Here is a 19,993-nt window from a genome sequence, read left to right as displayed (position 1 = left end):
ACTCAGCCTAAAAGCTACTTTCGAAAACTTTCCTCTCGATAAACTTAACTTCTCGAAAACCTACCAAAATCTTAGCAGCACGTGGCAGAGGCGGCGTTCTACATGGTGGGCACCATCGAGGACGTGGTGGCGAAAGCCCAGGAGCTCGCCAAGAGCGTGTGAACATGGCGCAATAAACGAGATGGTGCTTTTATTTGAGCGTTTTATTTGAACTACTTATTTTAGTTGAGGGCGTAGGTAGGATGTAGGTATTCACAGATAGGAAAACTTTGGACAATCTAATATTCTAAAACCTAACTTTCGGAAAATTATAGCATCGAAAACTTAACTTCGTGCACCATCGTACTTTAAACGTCAAAAAAATCTGGCAAAATCTATACAAAGCACCGGATAACGTTAAAGTTAAGGTTGTTAAGGTTTTGTTATGATGATGAAGAGCAAGGATCACTCAATCTTCACATGCACATCCGGATAACGTCAAAGTTAAGGTGGTGCTCAGCCTACATCCATCCAGCCTACAGCCAACCATTCAAAAAACCTACCTTAATTTATTTTTTAAGTGCGTTCTTCGAGGACGTGGTGGCGAAAGCCCAGGAGCTCGCCAAGAGCGTGTGAACGTGACGCAATAAACGAGATGGTGCTTTACTTGGACGTTTTATTTGAAGTACCTAATGAGGAAAGGGCTATGCTATGCCACAGATCTAAAACCTAATCGAGAAACTAACACTCCAATCACGGTCTATCTCATCTGCATGACCAAAGGTCGACTGGTGGAGAATGCTTTTAACACTACACAGCAGATAACGGAGTAGGGTTCTCCCTCTTACTTAAGCACCAAGAGGTTCAAATACCTGAACTCTGTATATTTTGACAGGAAAACAAAAAACATCCCTCCCACTGCCCCGCTGGACCTATCTACTTTTACTTTTTTATATGAAGGATTTGCTACACTGATGTTCTGCGGTCTGCGGTCAGGCCAAAGTGAACGCTGCCCGCATCATGTATGGACATTTTGTATCAAATAAAATATTGTATTGATGGAATCTGACAGTGCATGCACGATGCTTGAACGCGAAAGCTAAATGCAATTAAAAATATGAATGTTGCAAAAAATACTAGACAGATTTTGATAAAATTAACACTGTCAATGGACATAAAAGGCGTTAGAAATAAAACAACACGTCCGCTTTGTACAAATCACAATTTATTTATCTATATACAAACGCGCAACTGCGACGCGACGGTACGGCTACGACTGTAGAAACAAATCATGTGCATGTGGATTGAGTGATCCTTGCTTCAATCTTAACCAAAATCGAGGAAGTTTTACTTAAAATATGTTAAAACATTGTGATGAAGTTTAAAAATTTGTTAAACCTAAGATAAAAATGTTATGGCCAATAAATAGGAGCACTCACACCGCACGCTTTAAGAAAACGTCAAAATGTTTATTTCAGAAAATAAAGCCTTTCCACTTCTTTTTATAGTATTGAAAAATTGTTAAGAATATGTTAAAACTATTAACAAATTCAGAAATCCCTTGCACGTCCCGTTCCAAAGTTATGACGATTATTTAGGATCACTCACACCGCACACGGGCCGTATGAGTGCTCTTCAAAATGATGACTATTTATTAATAAATACGTTTTATTTCTATTGGGAAATGTGTGCAAACTGACGAGCGAATTTGTTAAAGAATAAGTGTGACAAAACTTAAAAGCTGAAGTAAGAAATTAACCTTTATTCTTTCCTCCAATATGCCGTGTGAGTGATCCTTACTTTTACCTCTATCTGCTCCTATGTAGTTCGTAGGCAGACTGAGTTAGTATCTAAAATTGTTAATCGTTTTTAACAATTACTTGCCATATATTTTGCTTTTATTAAGGCCATAATTTAAGAAATATCAGGCTTAGATGATTCCTAAAGGAAAATGTTGATTAGGGTACATATGATTTTTTATTTTGTGAGACTGTTTCGATTCATCAGAAGTTTTCCTGAGGACGTGTACGAGCCAATTGAAAGCTCTTGCTGGACGTCGATACCAGTCAAATGACGATTTCATAGAGAGGTTGACATGAAAAAACGGTCATTCCTCTGCGATGTGCACCGACGCTGTTCAGTACTTGGTCTCGGGATAAAGCCACCAGTCTCCCGAAAGCGTCTTAAAACTTTCGAAACCCAAGAGCCCAAGACTGGCTTAAATGTGGAGCTGACGTGCGACAGCCCGCTGGCTGAGCCCTTCTTGCAATAGTGCAACGATTTGTGCTGCTTCTGAAGGTGTAGAATCCCAGGTAAAGTGTCAAAAGAAGCGGAGATGTGTATGGATCAACGTGTGAAAGCAAAAATCCGAAAACACGTGCTTTCATAGGGGTAAATAGGCCGCAACTCGCGACGTATCAAAACCCGCGTGAAATTTTGTTTGTTATATGTCGTCATAAATTACCTATAGCCTACATGTTATTCTGGGTTATATCGTCCTTAGGAAAACTTCTGATGAATCGAAACAGTCTCACAAAATAAAAAATCATATGTACCCTAATCAACATTTTCCTTTAGGAATCATCAAAGCCTGATATTTCTTAAATTATGGCCTTAATAAAAGCCAAATATATGCCAAGTAATTGTTAAAAACGATTAACAATTTTAGATACTAACTCAGTCTGCCTACGAACTACAAATGAGCAGATAGAGGTAAAAGTAAGGATCACTCACACGGCATATTGGAGGAAAGAATAAAGGTTAATTTCTTCCTTCAGCTTTTAAGTTTTGTCACACTTATTCTTTAACAAATTCACTCGTCAGTTTGCACACATTTCCCAACAGAAATAAAACGTATTTATTAATAAATAGTCATGATTTTGAAGAGCACTCATACGGCCCGTGTGCGGTGTGAGTGATCCTAAATAATCGTCATAACTTTGGAACGGGACGTGCAAGGGATTTCGGAATTTGTTAATAGTTTTAACATATTCTTAACAATTTTTCAATACTATAAAAAGAAGTGGAAAGGCTTTATTTTCTGAAATAAACATTTTGACGTTTTCTTAAAGCGTGCGGTATGAGTGCTCCTATTTATTGACCATAACATTTTTATCTTAGGTTTAACAAATTTTTAAACTTCATCGCAATGTTTTAACATATTTTAAGTAAAACTTCCTCGATTTTTGTTAAGATTGAAGCAAGGATCACTCAATCCACATGCACATAACAAATCGAATTCTGACGAGCACGGGAATACTATTTATTGCTTCCAGCAGTACATAGGTTGATGTTAAGCTTCGGAAAAACCAACGCGTGCAGATCGCGTCGGCGATCTGAGCCCCGATTACGGTAACTTTTAACGTTTCCAATCCAGACACGCTTCTCGATTCTGCGATACGATTGGTCGTTCAACAGCGTACGTCAGCTGTTTTGACCAATCGTATCGCAGAATCGATGAAGCGCGTCTGGATTGTAGACGTTAAAAGTTACCGTAATCGGGGCTCTGGTTAATGACAGGACGCGTTGATGTGAACTCATCGCTACAAATTCATACACGACATCTGGGGGCGTAGTGTGAGTTTACATCAAACGAATTCGAAATCGACTGCGTTAAAAAAATATATGAAGATTTTAGTTCCTGAAAGTTTCCGTCAGGGGCGCTGTACAATCCGTCATACATTTAATGTCTCTTTTTTTACGTAGTCGATTTCGAATGCGTTTGATGTAAACTCACACTACACCGCCTGATCCTTTCACCATCGTGCACGCGTTGGTTTGGTTCAGGGGTCTCCAAACTACGGCCCGCGGGTCATATCCGGCCCACTACTGCCCTTAATTCGGCCCGCGACAGCTTAAAACTTAGCCTATGTTTGCATAGGAGGGCAGAAAAATAAAAAACGTTATGCAGTTATGCAACATACATACAAAAAAAAAAATTATGGCCCCAGGGTTCAAAGTTTGGAGACCCCTGGTTTGGTTGAAGCTTCACAGTAAGATACGGGTCTATGGACCCTGTTGGGCGCTGCAAATGAAACATCTATGTAAAGCCGAGTCTCCAGCGTGGTTTTTGCCCTACACATTCAACAAAAACATGTCAACATTCAACAAAATTGTCTACACAAAACTTTGTTTCATTACGTAATATCGGCAACAGTGTTAACTGCCCATTGCCGGTCATGTCTCGTTCTATCGCAAAGAATCACCATTTGATGAGAGCGACAGCAAAAACGGAAATGGATAGATAACGCTCTGGCCGTGTATACGTGTTTTCCACCGGGCATGGAAAGCAAAAACATTGTTGATGCAAACAAAAATGTGTAGTGAAACAATGTTTTTCGTAGACATTTTTGTTGAATGTTGATGTTGATTGTGTAAGGCAAAACACACGCTGGAGACACGGCTTAAGAGAGGAGGCTTCTTTTAAGATAATGAAAGTTATTTATTAGTACTAATTCATTTAATTTTGCCATCTAGATGTACTAGATTTTAGAGTGCAATAGCATTTTGTCATAGTAAATAGATCTTTTGTTCTTTTAGGTATCCTAATTTTGTGATACTACGGCCCAGTGTAGCTGGGTCCCATGGTTTTATACTCCTGAAGGACATCAATAAAGTGAACAAAATGTAAAATTATCGATTTATATTTCATCATTGCATCGCGTGGAAATCCAGTCCACATTTTGTTACTGACCATTCGAATCCTGAGTTGCTTTCAGGGGTGGAAATTGAAACCAAGTAAGTTTCATTGTCCCCCCATTATTAGCAGTATTAGGTAGCAGTTATGCATCTACCGGATATTTTTAAAAACAAAAAGACAGTTTTAGGTTATCTGACAAATAAGTTCCTAATAAACTATCAGGGACTTGTGCTAAGTTGCAAGTGGTCTGGCAACGTTGCTCAATATTTTTTCCTTATTAAAAACGTATATTCGCGCGCATGCTTCTCTTTTAATGAAAAATACTAAATTGTCAACGTATACAGAATAAAAACGGCTTTTATTTCAACGTCGAACAAAGATTTTATTATATTATCAGATATTCTGTAGGAAATAGTGCTTTTAATAATATTTTAATGTAAAATTTTAATAATATATAAATATTGAAATTCTACCAATCAAAAGTTTGAATTTAATGCTGCCCAGTGTAGTTGCGTAGTAACCCTTGGCAATTTGGTACTTGCCCCACAGTCAGCAAAACGAGTTTAAAGCCCGTATTCACAAACGACGCTTGCTTAAGTGAAGCAGCAAATCGAACGCACAGCGTTGGATAGAGCTCTGTGATGGGTTCGTGTGACCCTGTGCGTCCACGCGCACTGTGAGACCTCATAGTAATGTTTGTGAATATAGGCGTAGAGCTTATAAAAATACCATCAAACGATATTGAACATTTTAGACCATCTACGAATGGTTCAACTAGAAAAATAACGAAGAACGAATGAAATATACAAGAGAAAAAAACCTCAACAATACCTTTTACTTTTATATCATATCAGTAAGGTGTTTTAAAACATATTTCACATAATATAATAATTTTTATTCGACGTAAAAATATCGTCCAATATAAGGTGTTATTTTTTGTACTGATCATACTTTACCAACGCATCTAATAAAATCATACAAATACAACCCAAGTGTTTTTAAAAAAAAATTCAGGCTAGTTTTTGTTTTTACTTTTCCTAACAAAAAAAAGATATTATTTTTACAACCATCCTGTCTTCACTCACTGCCTCTCTCTCTTTCTTTACTCATTTCATTCATACGAGTACGAACAATGGCCGCGCGTTCATTCAACGTTCACACACATAAAGGTTAGATTACACTAAACCTACGTTACCAAAAATTATCACTCGTGAGTATGTACGATGTTACGTCATGTTAATAGGTACTACGCGCTGGGAGAAACAAAATCTAGCCACATAAGTAGGTAAATAAGTGTATTTTCATTAGTGTAATAGCGGGGGACTTTTCCAACGAACCGAGGCGAATCATCCGCGTTAAACTAGAAATTTAAAAAAGGATAGAAATTGGAATTCAATATCTACGGTTTCGTAATGCCTACGCAATTTATTTAGAGACGTAATAAAAAATTGATAGGTACATACCTATTACTACTTCGCTTCGCTTCAGTGGAAATGCACCCTAATATTGAATATGAATAGGTGTTGTAAATAAAACTCACTGATCAATTTTCCTGGTTTTAATTCCTAAATTATGATTTGCCATCACACTTTAGATTCATTGATTTTACTTATTCACACATTTACCTATTTTGAATGTTGTTATTTAAAGTTCCTAGGTTATTATTACACTAATCACAATACATTTTGAACGTCAAGCCTTTGTTGAATGTTCACGTAAACACTGTCTTGCACTGTCTAATCTAGCCACGATCGAATTGAGGTAATGCTTTCGGGCTGCACACTTGCTTGCTGTTCACTAGACACCACGTCGGATGTTGTATTCACAATTCGCGCACTAACTTTTTTACGGAAAAAGTCCCTTTCGCGTAAACAAGCACTCATCTGTCCAAATCACACTGTAGGTATGTACCTAGGTAGACTTCCGCAATAACCATCGATAGAACTCGGTCGCGGTCGTGGCCCTCTGGCAACAACTCCTTGATAAGGCATTCCGTATTTTTACGCAAAAGCCGCCGTCTGCGGCGCTCGCATCTGGGTACCGCCAGCACTGTGCCGGTGATTGAAATTGAAATCCAGAACTTCGTCCTCGAAGCACACGGGATCTCGTCAAGTCAGGATACGGCTGCGCTCCCTGAAGCGCTGCGCGGCTCCAAACAAGCAAGGTGTGAAGGTTTTCGACTCGTCAATGTTTCTCGTCGGCCAGTTAGTGTGCCCGAAACATAATTTCACCTGCGTTTTGTTATTGATCAAGCGCGGCATTGTAATAACTCGCACATACACTGCAATACGTTTGGGCGCATTGGACGGACTGGGACGATTATTAAAATTTATGTTGTTGCGCTCCCGCATGCCGATCGGGCTGTGGGCGCGGAGCGACTGGCAGCGATATCAATTTCAATATGGCCGACTCACGCGGCGCGGCACGTGGCAGCGGTCGTTGCTCTCGGCCGGCTACTACGATAGTGCGTAAACGAATACTCACCGCGCTCAAAGGATGATTTATTTTTTATTTTTTTCGAAACATTCTTTGTCGTTTTACTCGAAAACTAGCCTGAATTTTTTTTTAAAAACACTTGGGTTGTATTTGTATGATTTTATTAGATGCGTTGGTAAAGTATGATCAGTATAAAAAATAACACCTTATATAGTAATAATATAACAACAGTTTATTTCATATTTTTGTAAAGTAATTCGACACTTAAAACAGCTTAGAAATACATCAAAACTACTGCAGTGTGGGAACCAATGGAACATTGTTGATTTATTCACATTGCTACGGTCCGTTCGCGGGGAGTACATTTGAGAGGCACTCATACGCATCGTATAAGTGTGAATATACCTTTATAAAAAATTGATCCTAATGTAAGACAGCATACCAATATATTGTTTTTTTTAATCCGTCTATTTTAATATCAAAAAATATTGGACACGTACATTTTTAATTTTCAAACTTTTCAATCAAAAATTAATTGAAGTTCCGCGCGACGCCACAAAGTGCGGCACTTTTAAGCACTCATTGACGTCACGGGCCTCTTCTTTTGAACTTTGGCGCGCTTTATCTCTTAAATTTTCATGAGTTTGAAAAAGCGGCATTATTGTAGTGTGCGTGTGCACTCATGGATAATTTAGCGTGTACCGATAACACTCAAATATTAGCGGAAGAATGGTGGGGCGCGTCCTCGTGAATGAAACGATCTATACAATACAGGCCATTTTGCAGCAAAAAACGTGCTCTCAACTGTACACTTCTTGTTAATCTTAAGGCAACAAAAGTACACCAGTTCCCACAGCACAGTTCAACACAAGACAGCACAGTTTGTGCCCATTCAGTTGCAAGTATTCACACATCCCACAATACACGCGCCATCCGTAGCAATGACGTCAGGCTATGGTCTCCTATACGCTATAAGGCATATGACGTAAACTGAGCTTTGCATTTGTGTGAGTGATACCAAAAGTAGAGTCAGCCAAAAACTTAAAAAATTCGCAAAAGTTTGAATGGAAAAAAAATACCACAAAAACAAAATATAGATATTATTCATCAATACTGGATTATTAAATTCGATTTTAGTCACGTTGGACAACTACATAACTATGACATTTACAGGATGGCGCTACTATCAATACCTTATAACGTTTTTAATTTTTGCCACTTGAGGTTTTAGAATCGTGGTACTATACTAAGAATTAAACACGTCAAGCTGCTACCAGTACAAGAGATGAAGTGATAAAAATCCGCGGCGGACTTGCGCCTCAGACCGATTGCATAAATTCGAAAGTAAATCTGTCTGTCTGTCTGTCTCACTTTCACGCCTAAACCACTAAACCGATTTTGATGAAATTTGGCATAGAGATTGTTTGAGTTCCGGGAAAGGACATAGGATAGTTTTTATCCCGGTATTTGAAACAGGGACGCGCGATAAAGTTTTCCTGTGACAGACAAAATTCCACGCGGGCGGAAAGCTAGTCGGTAATATGTATAAACTGTCACACCTACACTACCCACGTGCACACAAATGCAAAGCTCAGCTTAGGTCTCGCGGACTATACATTTCTATAGTAAGCATTGTATTGCCTACTGCGTAAATAGGAGACCACAGCCTCACTCTGGAATGTCAGTCTGTATGAAAAATGAACGTTAGAAAACGATACAAAAAATTGTGATTGTCGTAACTTAAAAATAACGAATTCCCGTTGCTGTCACCGCATTCGACCCGATTAAATAAATATACAGGAACTAAAAAGGAACTTCATTAATTATTTCGACATCTGAGTCATCCAAAGCGAATACTGACAAAAATATACATTCTTAATTCACTCCATCATCATTAAGTCATTTAAGGTCATAGCAGACTTATCAACACGAAAAGGAATCAACACCATTTATCGCCTTTTGCGAGCTGTCATCGCCCTTTGCGAGCTGTCATCGCCTTTCGCGAGCTGTCAAGGCGTTTACGTTACAGTGCGGATAGGTGTGCGTTGCAGTATGGAGTTTCATCCAAATAATACTGACAGCCTCGAGGTGATACGGTTACGATCCCTTTCCGGGTTGATAAGTGTGCTACGTCCTTTAGTCTCTACTGCAGGAGCACGGCCCTCTCTTTTATTACAAGCAAATGGAGGATTTGGACTAAAATCTTCACGCTGGCCAGACTTCTAAATACACGTCTTACTACTGCTAAATTGTTACTAAAACTGCGTACCATTCGATACATTAAATTGACCATTATCTAACAATACTGGATCTTTTCAGACATACAAATGCAAAATTATCTTATACAAATCAAACATCTTATTATAATAAGAATAAAAATAATTTTTAACACTATAGTTAGTTTTTCTGTTCATAAAATACATGCAGCAAGGCTTTTCTCTTCACATGCAAAATAAACAGGTTTTTTTTTACATTCAGTCAAAGCAATTTAGTTGCCATATTTTCATTTGTTTTTCGATAGATAATTCATAATATGTCAGTTATAAATAAATTAAATGCTATAGCATTTGTACAGCTAAAAAGTAATCCAGCAGTAAGCATCGAATGCGACGACATCACCGGGAACGCACATTAGTTCCAGCTATTGCATGACTACACCCAGTTTAATTTGCTGGTTATTCTACAATACTCTGCTCTCGTTTATAATTACAATTTATACACCTCTTTACCGTATTATTTCTGTTAAAAGGATATTATTACAACTGTGGGCTGTGTGTGAGTTTACATCAAAAAATGAGTGTTTCATTAAAAAATTTATGAAAATTTTAGTTTTTGAACGTTTCCCGCTAGGGGCGCTGTACAATCCGTCATACATTTATGTCATTTTTTGACGCACTCACTAGTGATGACGTTTGATGTAAACTCACACTAGGCCCTCTGAAGCGGATACACACTGTTAGTGCATTTTTCCTGCGATGCGGATTTCCGCACGCATGCGGATGGTACGCATTTCATTATTTCATACATGTTTTTCCTATTAGACGATTATCACACTGCACCGCGCTCCGCCGCGGTCCGCGTGATTTCATATAAAAAATTCCGCGCGCAGACGCGTTGTCAGTGTGTTGTGCCGCGCGTGTTTTCTATACAAACTGAGGTACTTGCATACAATGATTAAATCTGTCGCCCCGCGTACCGCGGCGGAGCGCGGTGCAGTGTGATAATCGCCTTACGCGACTACACGCACGCGGAACGCGGATCGGCTGCGGGCACACAATACGAAATCTTTGTACTGCGTGCAACCGCTGTGAGAGCTGTGAGATTTTACACGCGCAGAAATCCGCATCAAATGAAAAAGGCACTTCATATTATTACTTATAAAAACTTTTAGGATATGACATTCAATTGAGTCAAAAAATCTGCCCTATATTGTTAACATAACAGTGACATAAAATAAAACGGCGATTTCATTCCCATTTCACGATACAAACATAAAAAAAAATCTCCACAAACGTCAAATCTTAGATGACAGCTGTCAATAATACCACAGTCTGAAGAAAATGCTGTAAAACATACGTCACCTGTCATTCTATAACAGTGTTTTACCATTTAAACTTAACTTGCCTGAACGTAGTGACACCCGCTATATGAAATGGCGACTTGTGTACACACTATGTTAAGGGTGGACCCACACTCATGCGGTACAACGAACACATTGCATATCACAAACCACTAAAAATGAGCTTAAAACAGGGATATAATTATCTTAACACATTCGTGGACAGTTTGAAGTCAATAGAAGTTATATTACTATAGTATTAACGTAGGGAAAAAATCATGAGACAAGTAAAATGTTCTTTAAGATTTGTCAGTTTGTAAAAATTAGTTCAATTATTACACTCTAAAATTAATGTAGGTAGGATTCTAATGGTGCAATTTTTTTTAATCTGTCCAGTAGTTTTGGTAGCTTCAGAGAGTATTCAATATAAATAAAACAATCAAATCTTTGTAACATTAGCATAGATAAATAAAGATTTTTTCATTTTGTAAGTGTTCACTATTTGCAAAAATGTTAAGATGGCACGCGAAACATTCATTTGAATGTTATAACCCGCGCGTGAATCGCTCGCGAACGTATCCAAAGATAATCATACTGGGCCTTATTATAAAAAGTTAAACCCGGGATGAACACTGGTTTAAAATGACATTTCCATACTAAATGTAACTTTTTGTAATAAGCGGGAATGTGTTCGTAAGACGCGTGCAGTGTTCGCGTACGTACACAAGTGTGTGTCCACCTCAATTTGCGACGAAGCTCACATTAGGACGTCATCATGTCGTTGACGTTGGATGTGTTGACTAAGGTGCCTTTGAGCAGGTCGTTGATGTCCCGTCTGAAGATAGACAGGTTCTGTGTGAATCTGCGGACAAAATTTTCTTGTTAAAAACAATTTTTACTTTCCCATTTACACTTTAATTATTTAGTATAACAAGATTTCTATAGTCTGGTCTGCGAGCACGTAGAATGTTGTCCAATGACCCCAAGCTACCCATCCTTATCGCTCGCGCGTAATTATATTGCGACTGTGCGACGCGCGACGGGCGGCCGCAGTGAGTGTGCGAGCGCAACAGCAACATAATTACGCGCGAGCGATAAAGATGGGTAGCTTGGGGTCATTGGACAAAATTCTACGTGCTCACAGACCGGGTTTTACCAGTGTAAAGCGTTATACAAAGTTCAACATTGGTACTACTAAGGTTTACTCGTATTTAGAAGTCCTTATTACCATTTAGTTGCACGAGGGACTTCACAAGACTGTGGTAGTGAAGTCTTTGGCCGGAATCCCACAGTTGCTTACCACTTAAGGCGAATGACGGAAAACCGAGGACAGTCGCGCAGGGAGTTAATCTGTGTCCACTCAGCTACATACAGGAGTCGCTCAGGGATCTATTCGGGGTCCATTAAAGGGGTCAAGCAAGGGTGTAGTTTGGGCCCGTTTAGCTACTTGGAAGAGTAGCTCAGGGAGCTACTTTGAGTCCCTTTACAGGGAATCACACAGGGAGCTACTTTGGGTCCGTTTAGCTACTTAAGAGGGATCAATCAGGGGTCTACTCTGGGTCCAACTGAATACTTTAGGGGGTCACACAGGGACTTGTTTTGGGTCCAATTACCTACTCTGGGTCCATTTAGCTACTTCAGGGGGTCACGCAGGGACCTACTCTGGGTCCATTCAGCTTACTTCACTGGGTGCAACAGGGGCGTACTCTGGGTTCATTTAGTTACTTATCGAAGGTCAAACAGGGAGTTACTCTGGGTCCAGTTAGCTACTTAAGAGGGATCAATCAGGGACCTACTCTGGGCCCATTTAGCTTCTCAAAGAGGATCGCTCAGGGATCTACTCTAGGTCCATTAGCTCACCTGTCTCTGTTCTTAGTAAGCAGATTAGGTTCAACTCCAGCCATGAGCGCGCTGAAGCAGTGCGCCAGCTGCGGCTGCTTGTCGCGCGGCTGCTGCGCGAGCATGTCCCCGCGCAGGCGCGCGAAGTGCTCCTCGTTGAGGAGTATGAGCCCGAGCAGCGGGCGAGACATCGACCACTGGTTGCAGCAGTCTTCGAACATTATCACGTTTAGCACCTGAAAGAACAACAATCGTCATCATCGGAGTTCACTTTCCCCAATAAGGGCTATATTGCTATGGAAGAGGGGAGTGAGAAAGCCATTGTAAAACCGTACCGCTACACAGTCTTTTATTTTGCCTGAGAAGCGGACATCCAAAAATTACATAAAGTCAAAATTTTGTTAATAAATTGACCTATCACTATAACGTCTACCTTTATGCAAAAAAAAATGGTTATTGCTGCAGTAATTTAGAAATTATTTAGTAATTTATGATTTTCAGAAAACATTTTTTCCTCCGTTGTCCTAGAAAATTGGCAGCTATTCTTACTTTACATTGATGCATGATATAATTACCTATAATACCTTAAAATATTACTTGCCTATCCCATGGGACTAATTTAGACCCATTACGGAGGGCTTGAAGGCCCGCGGGATCCGGGATGACAACGAAAGATGTTTTGGTTGTGTCTAGTACCTAAGACTCATATCATCTATTTAACGGCAGTGGGAATGCTCCGGAGATTTTAGCAGGTCGAGACATAACTGAATTTGTACAGCGACAGCACGTCAACGTAAACACTGTGGTATCTTACGCAGTTGCGATAGAGGCGACTTTGCAACGAAAATGTATAGCTTGATGTGATGTCGACTGTACTTTAATTTTTCATTCAATAAAATTGGCCTAAGGAACGCTACAAAAAAGCACGATATCGTTTATTTATCGATAAAAATCATTCATAACATATAATAATACAAAAAAGAGGTCTTCGTTCATTGAACAGATTAATATTATGTATATTGTGAATGTATGTATTGTTAATTATGAAAAATCTAAAACGTTAAAATAGCGGTATCGTTGTGGCCAATGAGATGCTGTCATAGTGATGTCGCAGTCGGATTGTATAATCCGCCGTTTTACATTACCACTAGGCATTTTACATTACAGCTCTGTTTTGTAATACGGCGGTTCAACGTTTAGGCGAATTGTCATTGCGATACGTTCTTCAATACGGCGGCCCACGTTTAGCCGCATCGTACTACATCATAAATTGTAGGGTGACCATACTTACAAAATAAAACAATGATTAATGAAAATAAATTTTAATTTGAATAAGACAGATTTCTTCTCACGATATTTCTTAGTAATTAAGTAACAATTATTATCTTCGTTACTGTAAGTAATACTAAATTATACAGTGTGAGTCACGTTAAAGTGTACATATGAAAATAGATGAAACTAGACCTATTTTTATCGACAAAAAAGAGGTCAAAAATTTTTTGAGATTTTTTTTTAATTTTTTATAGAATTTTTTTCTTCCAATTACTTATTGTAAAGAAAACATAATAACTTTTAAACTAAGCGGTATATCTTGATAAAATAAAAACAGTAATAATGCTAAATAACAGGCAATACTAAAAAAATACATAAAATACACAAAAAAGGCCAACAAATAATAAAAAAATTATACTTTTTGAAAAAATCCGCTTAAAAATTCGTGTTTTTTTGGTTATTTGATAAATTTCTCCAAAAAATGCCCCTATAACCGGTAGTTTTTATTACTTTGTATTATTCTCTATCGTATTACCTTCGTAAAACGAAAAATCGCATGTCTCTATCCCTATCACAACGTTTGCAATGATCGTTTGAACTAAGCCTCTCCGGGCGCGCCATTCAAACGCTTCGTAAACAACAAAACTGAAAATGGCTCTAGATTTGTAATTTTGATAAAGACAAGTTAGATTTCAAATAAAAACAAAAGATTTCGAAGTAAAATAAGCATTTTAGTTAAAATTAAAATTGTCTCTACCTGTAGCGGAGAATAATGTTGTGGCAGGCCTTTGTTCAAACGATTATAGCAAATGTTGTGATAGGGATAGAGACATGCAATTTTTGGTTTTACAAAGATAATACGATAGAAAATAATACAAAGTAATAAAAACCACCGGTTATAGGGGCATTTTTTGGAGAAATTTATAAAATAACCAAAAAAACACGAATTTTTAAGCAGATTTTTTTCAAAAAGTATCATTTTTTATTATTTGTTGGCATTTTTTGTGTATTTTATGTATTTTTTTAGTATCGCCTGTTATTTAGCATTATTACTGTTTTTATTTTATCAGGATATACCGCTTAGTTTAAAAGTTATTACGTTTTCTTTACAATAAGTAATTTGAAGAAAAAAAATTCTATAAAAAATTTAAAAAAAATCTAAAATATTTTTTGACCTCCTTTTTGTCGATAAAAATAGGTCTAGTTTCATCTATTTTCATATGTACACTTTAACGTGACTCACACTGTATATTTGGCTTCAGTCGCTTTTTTGTATATTTATAAATCACAGGGGGCAACCATCTCAAAACAAATATACGTTTTTTGAAAATTAATAATGTAATAAAATATTTGGCTTTAGTCATTTTTAAACATAATGAGTAATCACAAGGTACAAACATCTTAAAATAAAAGATAATTAAAACAATTAAACTTTTCTAAACATTTTAAGAAATGATTAAACATCTGGCTTTAGTCTTTTTGCACCAATACTATTGAGTAGGATTCCGCCGAACACCAGAATCCATAGCCACTTTAGCGGTTTTGATAACCTCCAAAACTCGATCCCTTGTCCACGGTTTTTTTACTCACATTGTGAAGAATAGATATTATTCAATTGCAAGTTAAAATTGTTCTTAAACTCACTGTCGACACACATATTTATAACGTTTTATTTATTAGATTCAGAAATAACTCCGTAATTTAGCAACACATTTTCTGCATCCGACGCCATTGTTTTTGTTATGTCAGGCAGCGCCACGTTATTGAAAATGGGAACTAAAAACTGTCAAAGCGGCGGGTAATGACACGCTGTTTTACATTGCGGCTAGCCGTATTGAAGAACGTTTGGCGCCGAATACATTCCAGCGGATTTTCATTCAGCCGTATTCAATCCGCCTAAACGTTAAGCCGCCGTATTACAAAACAGAGCTGCAATGTAAAATGCCTAGTGGTAATGTAAAACGGCGGATTATACAATCCGACTGCGACAGTGACATTGACGTATTGTCAATGTCACACTAGGATCTAACGTCAGAATAGAGGGACGCGCGGAGACGACTCCGCGCGCTTTTGTGCTAAGTGATGAATTGTAATTTTAATAAGGCAATATAATGTGAAAGTTGAGTATCCAGTGTTTTATTTATGAGAATAGATCGACCGGCCTTTAATAGTATACAGCATGCTATATTATAATTAGAGCGCAAGCAGCCGCTCGTCCTTACACAACGTGGGGCTAACGCGCCCACTGCCCGTGCCATGCAGTTCATTGGTGACTTGCTCGCTCAGCACGACGATATTGCCATTTTTGCCGACCATATTGGATTTATTTTTAACCGTTTTTGTATATCACTCAATGACACTCATTGTTAATGATAATGATGACCTGCTTGACATATACAGGGTGTTAGGTAAATGGGTATATGAGCCGACACTAGCCCATGTTAACATGGTCATATAAATGGTATGGTGAAGTCAGAAATTTGATATCATAATTTTATTTATTTTTTTATTTTAATACATTTTTTTTTTTATAAAATGCGATTTGTATGAAAATTAAAATATTTAAAATGAAGATATCAATTTTCTGACTTCACCATACCATTTATATGCCCATGTTAACATGGGCTAGTGTCGGCTCATATACCCATTTACCTAACACCCTGTATAATGATTCTTTTTTGACATGTGACATTATTAATCCATTATTTTTCTGTTCTACTGTATCTATATTAATTTTGCCTCGCTTTGTTTATTATCTAGAATTTGTTTATTAATTAATTCTGTTTAAACAGAATTTAATTTTAATTTAATTTAATAATTTTTGTAATTTTTTGACTTTATATATAATTTTATTGTGTTCGATGTGGTGACTAAACATGTAATTAAAGCGCTTTGGGTTTTCTGTAAGCTTATTATGTTGCTCATTAAATAAATAAATAATAATAAAAAATATTATTTACCGTGGCTAGTAGCTGCTGCATGATCTCGGGCCGCCGCTGTAGCACTTGCAACATGTTGCTCGCTTCGGGCGGCGGCTGGCGCGGATTAGGCGGTTTGTTGCTAGCTACAAAAATAAGATAAAATAAAATTTATTATTCGGCGGTTTGTTGCTAGCTGCAAATATACAACACTCATTAAAGGGAAACTCCGAACATAGCACGCTCCATCGCCCTTTGAAAAAAAGAAAGAAAGAAACATTTATTGCCATGGACATCACAAAATACAAAAGAGGTAAAATAAAAAAAAATAAAAAAGCAAATAAGACAGAGGTGACATAAAACATACAATGAATGAGCAAGTAAACTAAGCAGTGCCACCCTGTCGCACAGCGATGCCCATCGCAATGGGACCCCACTCAGCATATGCCGTGGCCCCCGGTGAGAGGCCACGACGCTGGTTTTCAGTGTGCCCCATGCCGAGTGAGAGTCGCGGACACTAACCTATACTGCATGAAATATACATACATAAATAATAACAATAGTGCGCGTATAAATTTTAAGTGACCTTGAGCCTTCTTATGAGGCCCATAGCAGGCCTGTTCATCTCCGCAAGTTTACATCGAAAACAAAACACGCACGATGGCCCACCTACAGGATACTATTCGACAAGGCCTCACATACGAGCGAACATTGACTCACGCACGCGTATTGTTGTGTATGATGGACGAAAATAAAGAAAATGGTGTACTAAATACTGTGCAGTATTTAACTGCCTAAATAATAATAAAAACACAGAATGTACTTTTTTAAGTTGCCTCAAGACACTGAGAGGTAAATAAGTAGTTAATATTATTCATGATAATTCATGCTAAATCATGTATTTCCTTCGCCATTTTCCGCAGTTTGGCACCTCACGTCACATCATTTTACCGAAGTCAGCCCTATAGCTTCGGCGCAGTGCCGATCACTGACGTTTGTCAACAAAATGGTGCTTGACTCTTGAGACAGGCTAAATTACACCATATTGTTAATAACATTGAGCATACATTTTTTTAAATACCTTCGCGAAGTAAAACTTCTGTACGTAGTACTTATTATTATTCTGTGCCCATAGTAAGCGAGCACGTCTCAGATCCGTACACCATCTCTGGCAACACACACTGGACTTGAGACACTGTGGGCGGGGCACATAGCTCGTAGAGCTGATGGCCGCTGGGGCAGGAAAGTTCTTGAGTGGCGACTACAGGCCGGAAGACGAAGCGTGGGCAGACCTCTCACTAGGTGGACCGACGATATGGTGAAGGTCAGGGGAGGTGAGGACCGGTCTTTGTGGAAATCCTTGAAGGCCTTTGTCCAGCAGTGGACGTCTTTCGGCTGAAACGAACGAACGAACTGTATTGTTTCAATCATCATCAATCATCAACAGCCCTTTACAGTCCACTGCTGGACTATGAGCCTCCTCCACTATAGTGGAGGGTTTTGCCATAATCTCCACGCTTGGCAGGCGGGTTGGAGATCGCAGTTTAAAAGATTGATATTTTTCAGAGAGCGTTGCTGCCCGTTCTCTGTTTGATGTGTAGGCCCTAAGTCGCCTCTTACGACACCCGCGGGAAGAGTAGGGGTTGGTGACAAATGTATTCTACTCTGCCGTCACCACACGGCTACTGTATTGTTTACCACGAATAAATAAATAAGTATACTTACATTTCTGTACTAATTGCTTAAATAGATATGTGACTATATGGTCGAGGGTCGCGCAGCAGCCTGTGCACACACTCGTATCTGAAATCAGTCAATTGAATATTTGCATTTGTGTGATATTGTCAAGAGGGCGCTAATATCAAATACTGGATTTATTAGTTCCGATTTTCAAATTCAAATTCAAATTCTTTATTTGCTTATAAATAGGGTAAATACATAAGTGGTGATAAGTGGTGGTGATTTTTGTCACGTTCGACAACCATAAAATATAATTATGACATTTACAGAAAGGCATCAATACTAAGTTATTAGTTCCAATTTTTGGCAATCTTTTGACTTTTTTGGCAATCGTCCTGCGCTAGCCGCTCCAGTAGCACGTAGTATGTCCGGGCTAGTTGTGGATAGTCCGGGCTAGTTGTGGATAGTCCTGGAAGTCACCTAGAGCCGTGAGTCCCTCGAAGATGGAGGCATCAGGTCCCGTGTTAGCCGCTCCAGTAGCCCGTAGTATGTCCGGGCTAGTTGTGGATAGTCCGGGCTAGTTGTGGATAGTCCTGGAAGTCACCTAGAGCCGTGAGTCCCTCGGAGATGGAGGCATCAGGTCCCGCGCTAGCCGCTCTAGTAGCCCGTAGTATGTCCGGGCTAGTTGTGGATAGTCCGGGCTAGTTGTGGATAGTCCTGGAAGTCACCTAGAGCCGTGAGTCCCTCGGAGATGGAGGCATCAGGTCCCGCGCTAGCCGCTCTAGTAGCCCGTAGTATGTCCGGGCTAGTTGTGGATAGTCCGGGCTAGTTGTGGATAGTCCTGTAAGTCACCTAGAGCCGTGAGTCCCTCGGAGATGGAGGCATCAGGTCCCGCTCTAGCCGCTCTATAGTTGTGGATAGTCCGGGCTAGTTGTAGATAGTCCTGTAAGTCACCTAGAGCGATCCGTGGAGTGATCGTCAGGCCCCAGAAGGGGGAGAACTGTACTATAGGGACAAGGACAAAGAAAAATAACTTGTAGGGAGTCAAGAAGTGTGGCGCGGTGGAGTGCAATCTGCCCTAGGCAGCCGCAATTCCGCGCACACCTCCCGCGATTCGGCCAGTATAACCGCAAGGTTGGTATGGCTATGGGTGGTGGTGGGTTGTCCCTATCTAAAGCCTGGTCCGTGAGCACGTAGAATCCCGTCCAATGACCCCAAGCTGCCCATCCTTGTCGCTCGCACGTAATTATGTTGCTGTCGCGCTCGCACACTCACTGCGGGCGCGCGTCGCACAGTCGCGACAGCAATATAATTACGCGCGAGCGATAAGGATGGGTAGCTTGGGGTCATTGGACGGGATTCTACGTGCTCACGGACCAGGTTTTAATAAAAGTCACCTAGAGCCGTGAGTCCCTCGGAGATGGAGGCCAGTATGTAGAGCGTCGCTTCCGGCTGCAGCGAGGCGAGAAACGGCATCAGGTCCTGCGCTAGCCGCTCTAGTAGCACGTAGTATGTTTGGGATAGTTTTGGATAGTCCTGAAAAAAATAATTAAAAATAACTCTTTAATAAAATAAAGTTGACTTAAAGGTCTAAGGCCCAGAACAGACGGTGAAACGCAACTGCAACGAAACTGCAACTGCTAGTTACTTTTGAGTTGCATCTAAGTTTCT

General features: G+C 39.3%; 1 protein-coding gene across 1 annotated transcript in view; it reads right to left on the bottom strand.

Annotated features, from left to right (window-relative positions):
* Positions 1-7,268: 7,268 nt before the first annotated feature.
* LOC135086231 (exportin-7-B) overlaps positions 7,269-19,993 on the bottom strand; it is a 44,680-nt gene continuing 31,955 nt past the window's right edge. Inside the window, exons 20-24 of the mRNA XM_063981057.1 lie at positions 19,720-19,858; positions 18,368-18,445; positions 16,685-16,788; positions 12,474-12,688; positions 7,269-11,475 (exon numbers count right to left, since the gene is read on the bottom strand). Coding sequence (XP_063837127.1) covers positions 11,376-11,475; positions 12,474-12,688; positions 16,685-16,788; positions 18,368-18,445; positions 19,720-19,858 — 636 coding nt within the window. The 3' untranslated portion in view covers positions 7,269-11,375. The remainder of the gene's footprint in view (positions 11,476-12,473; positions 12,689-16,684; positions 16,789-18,367; positions 18,446-19,719; positions 19,859-19,993) is intronic.

The sequence above is a fragment of the Ostrinia nubilalis genome, chromosome 30 (genome assembly GCF_963855985.1).
Source record: "Ostrinia nubilalis chromosome 30, ilOstNubi1.1, whole genome shotgun sequence".
Taxonomy (NCBI): domain Eukaryota; kingdom Metazoa; phylum Arthropoda; class Insecta; order Lepidoptera; family Crambidae; genus Ostrinia; species Ostrinia nubilalis.
The sequence above is the reverse complement of the archived record's forward strand: the minus strand, read 5'-3'. Positions and strand labels throughout refer to the sequence as shown.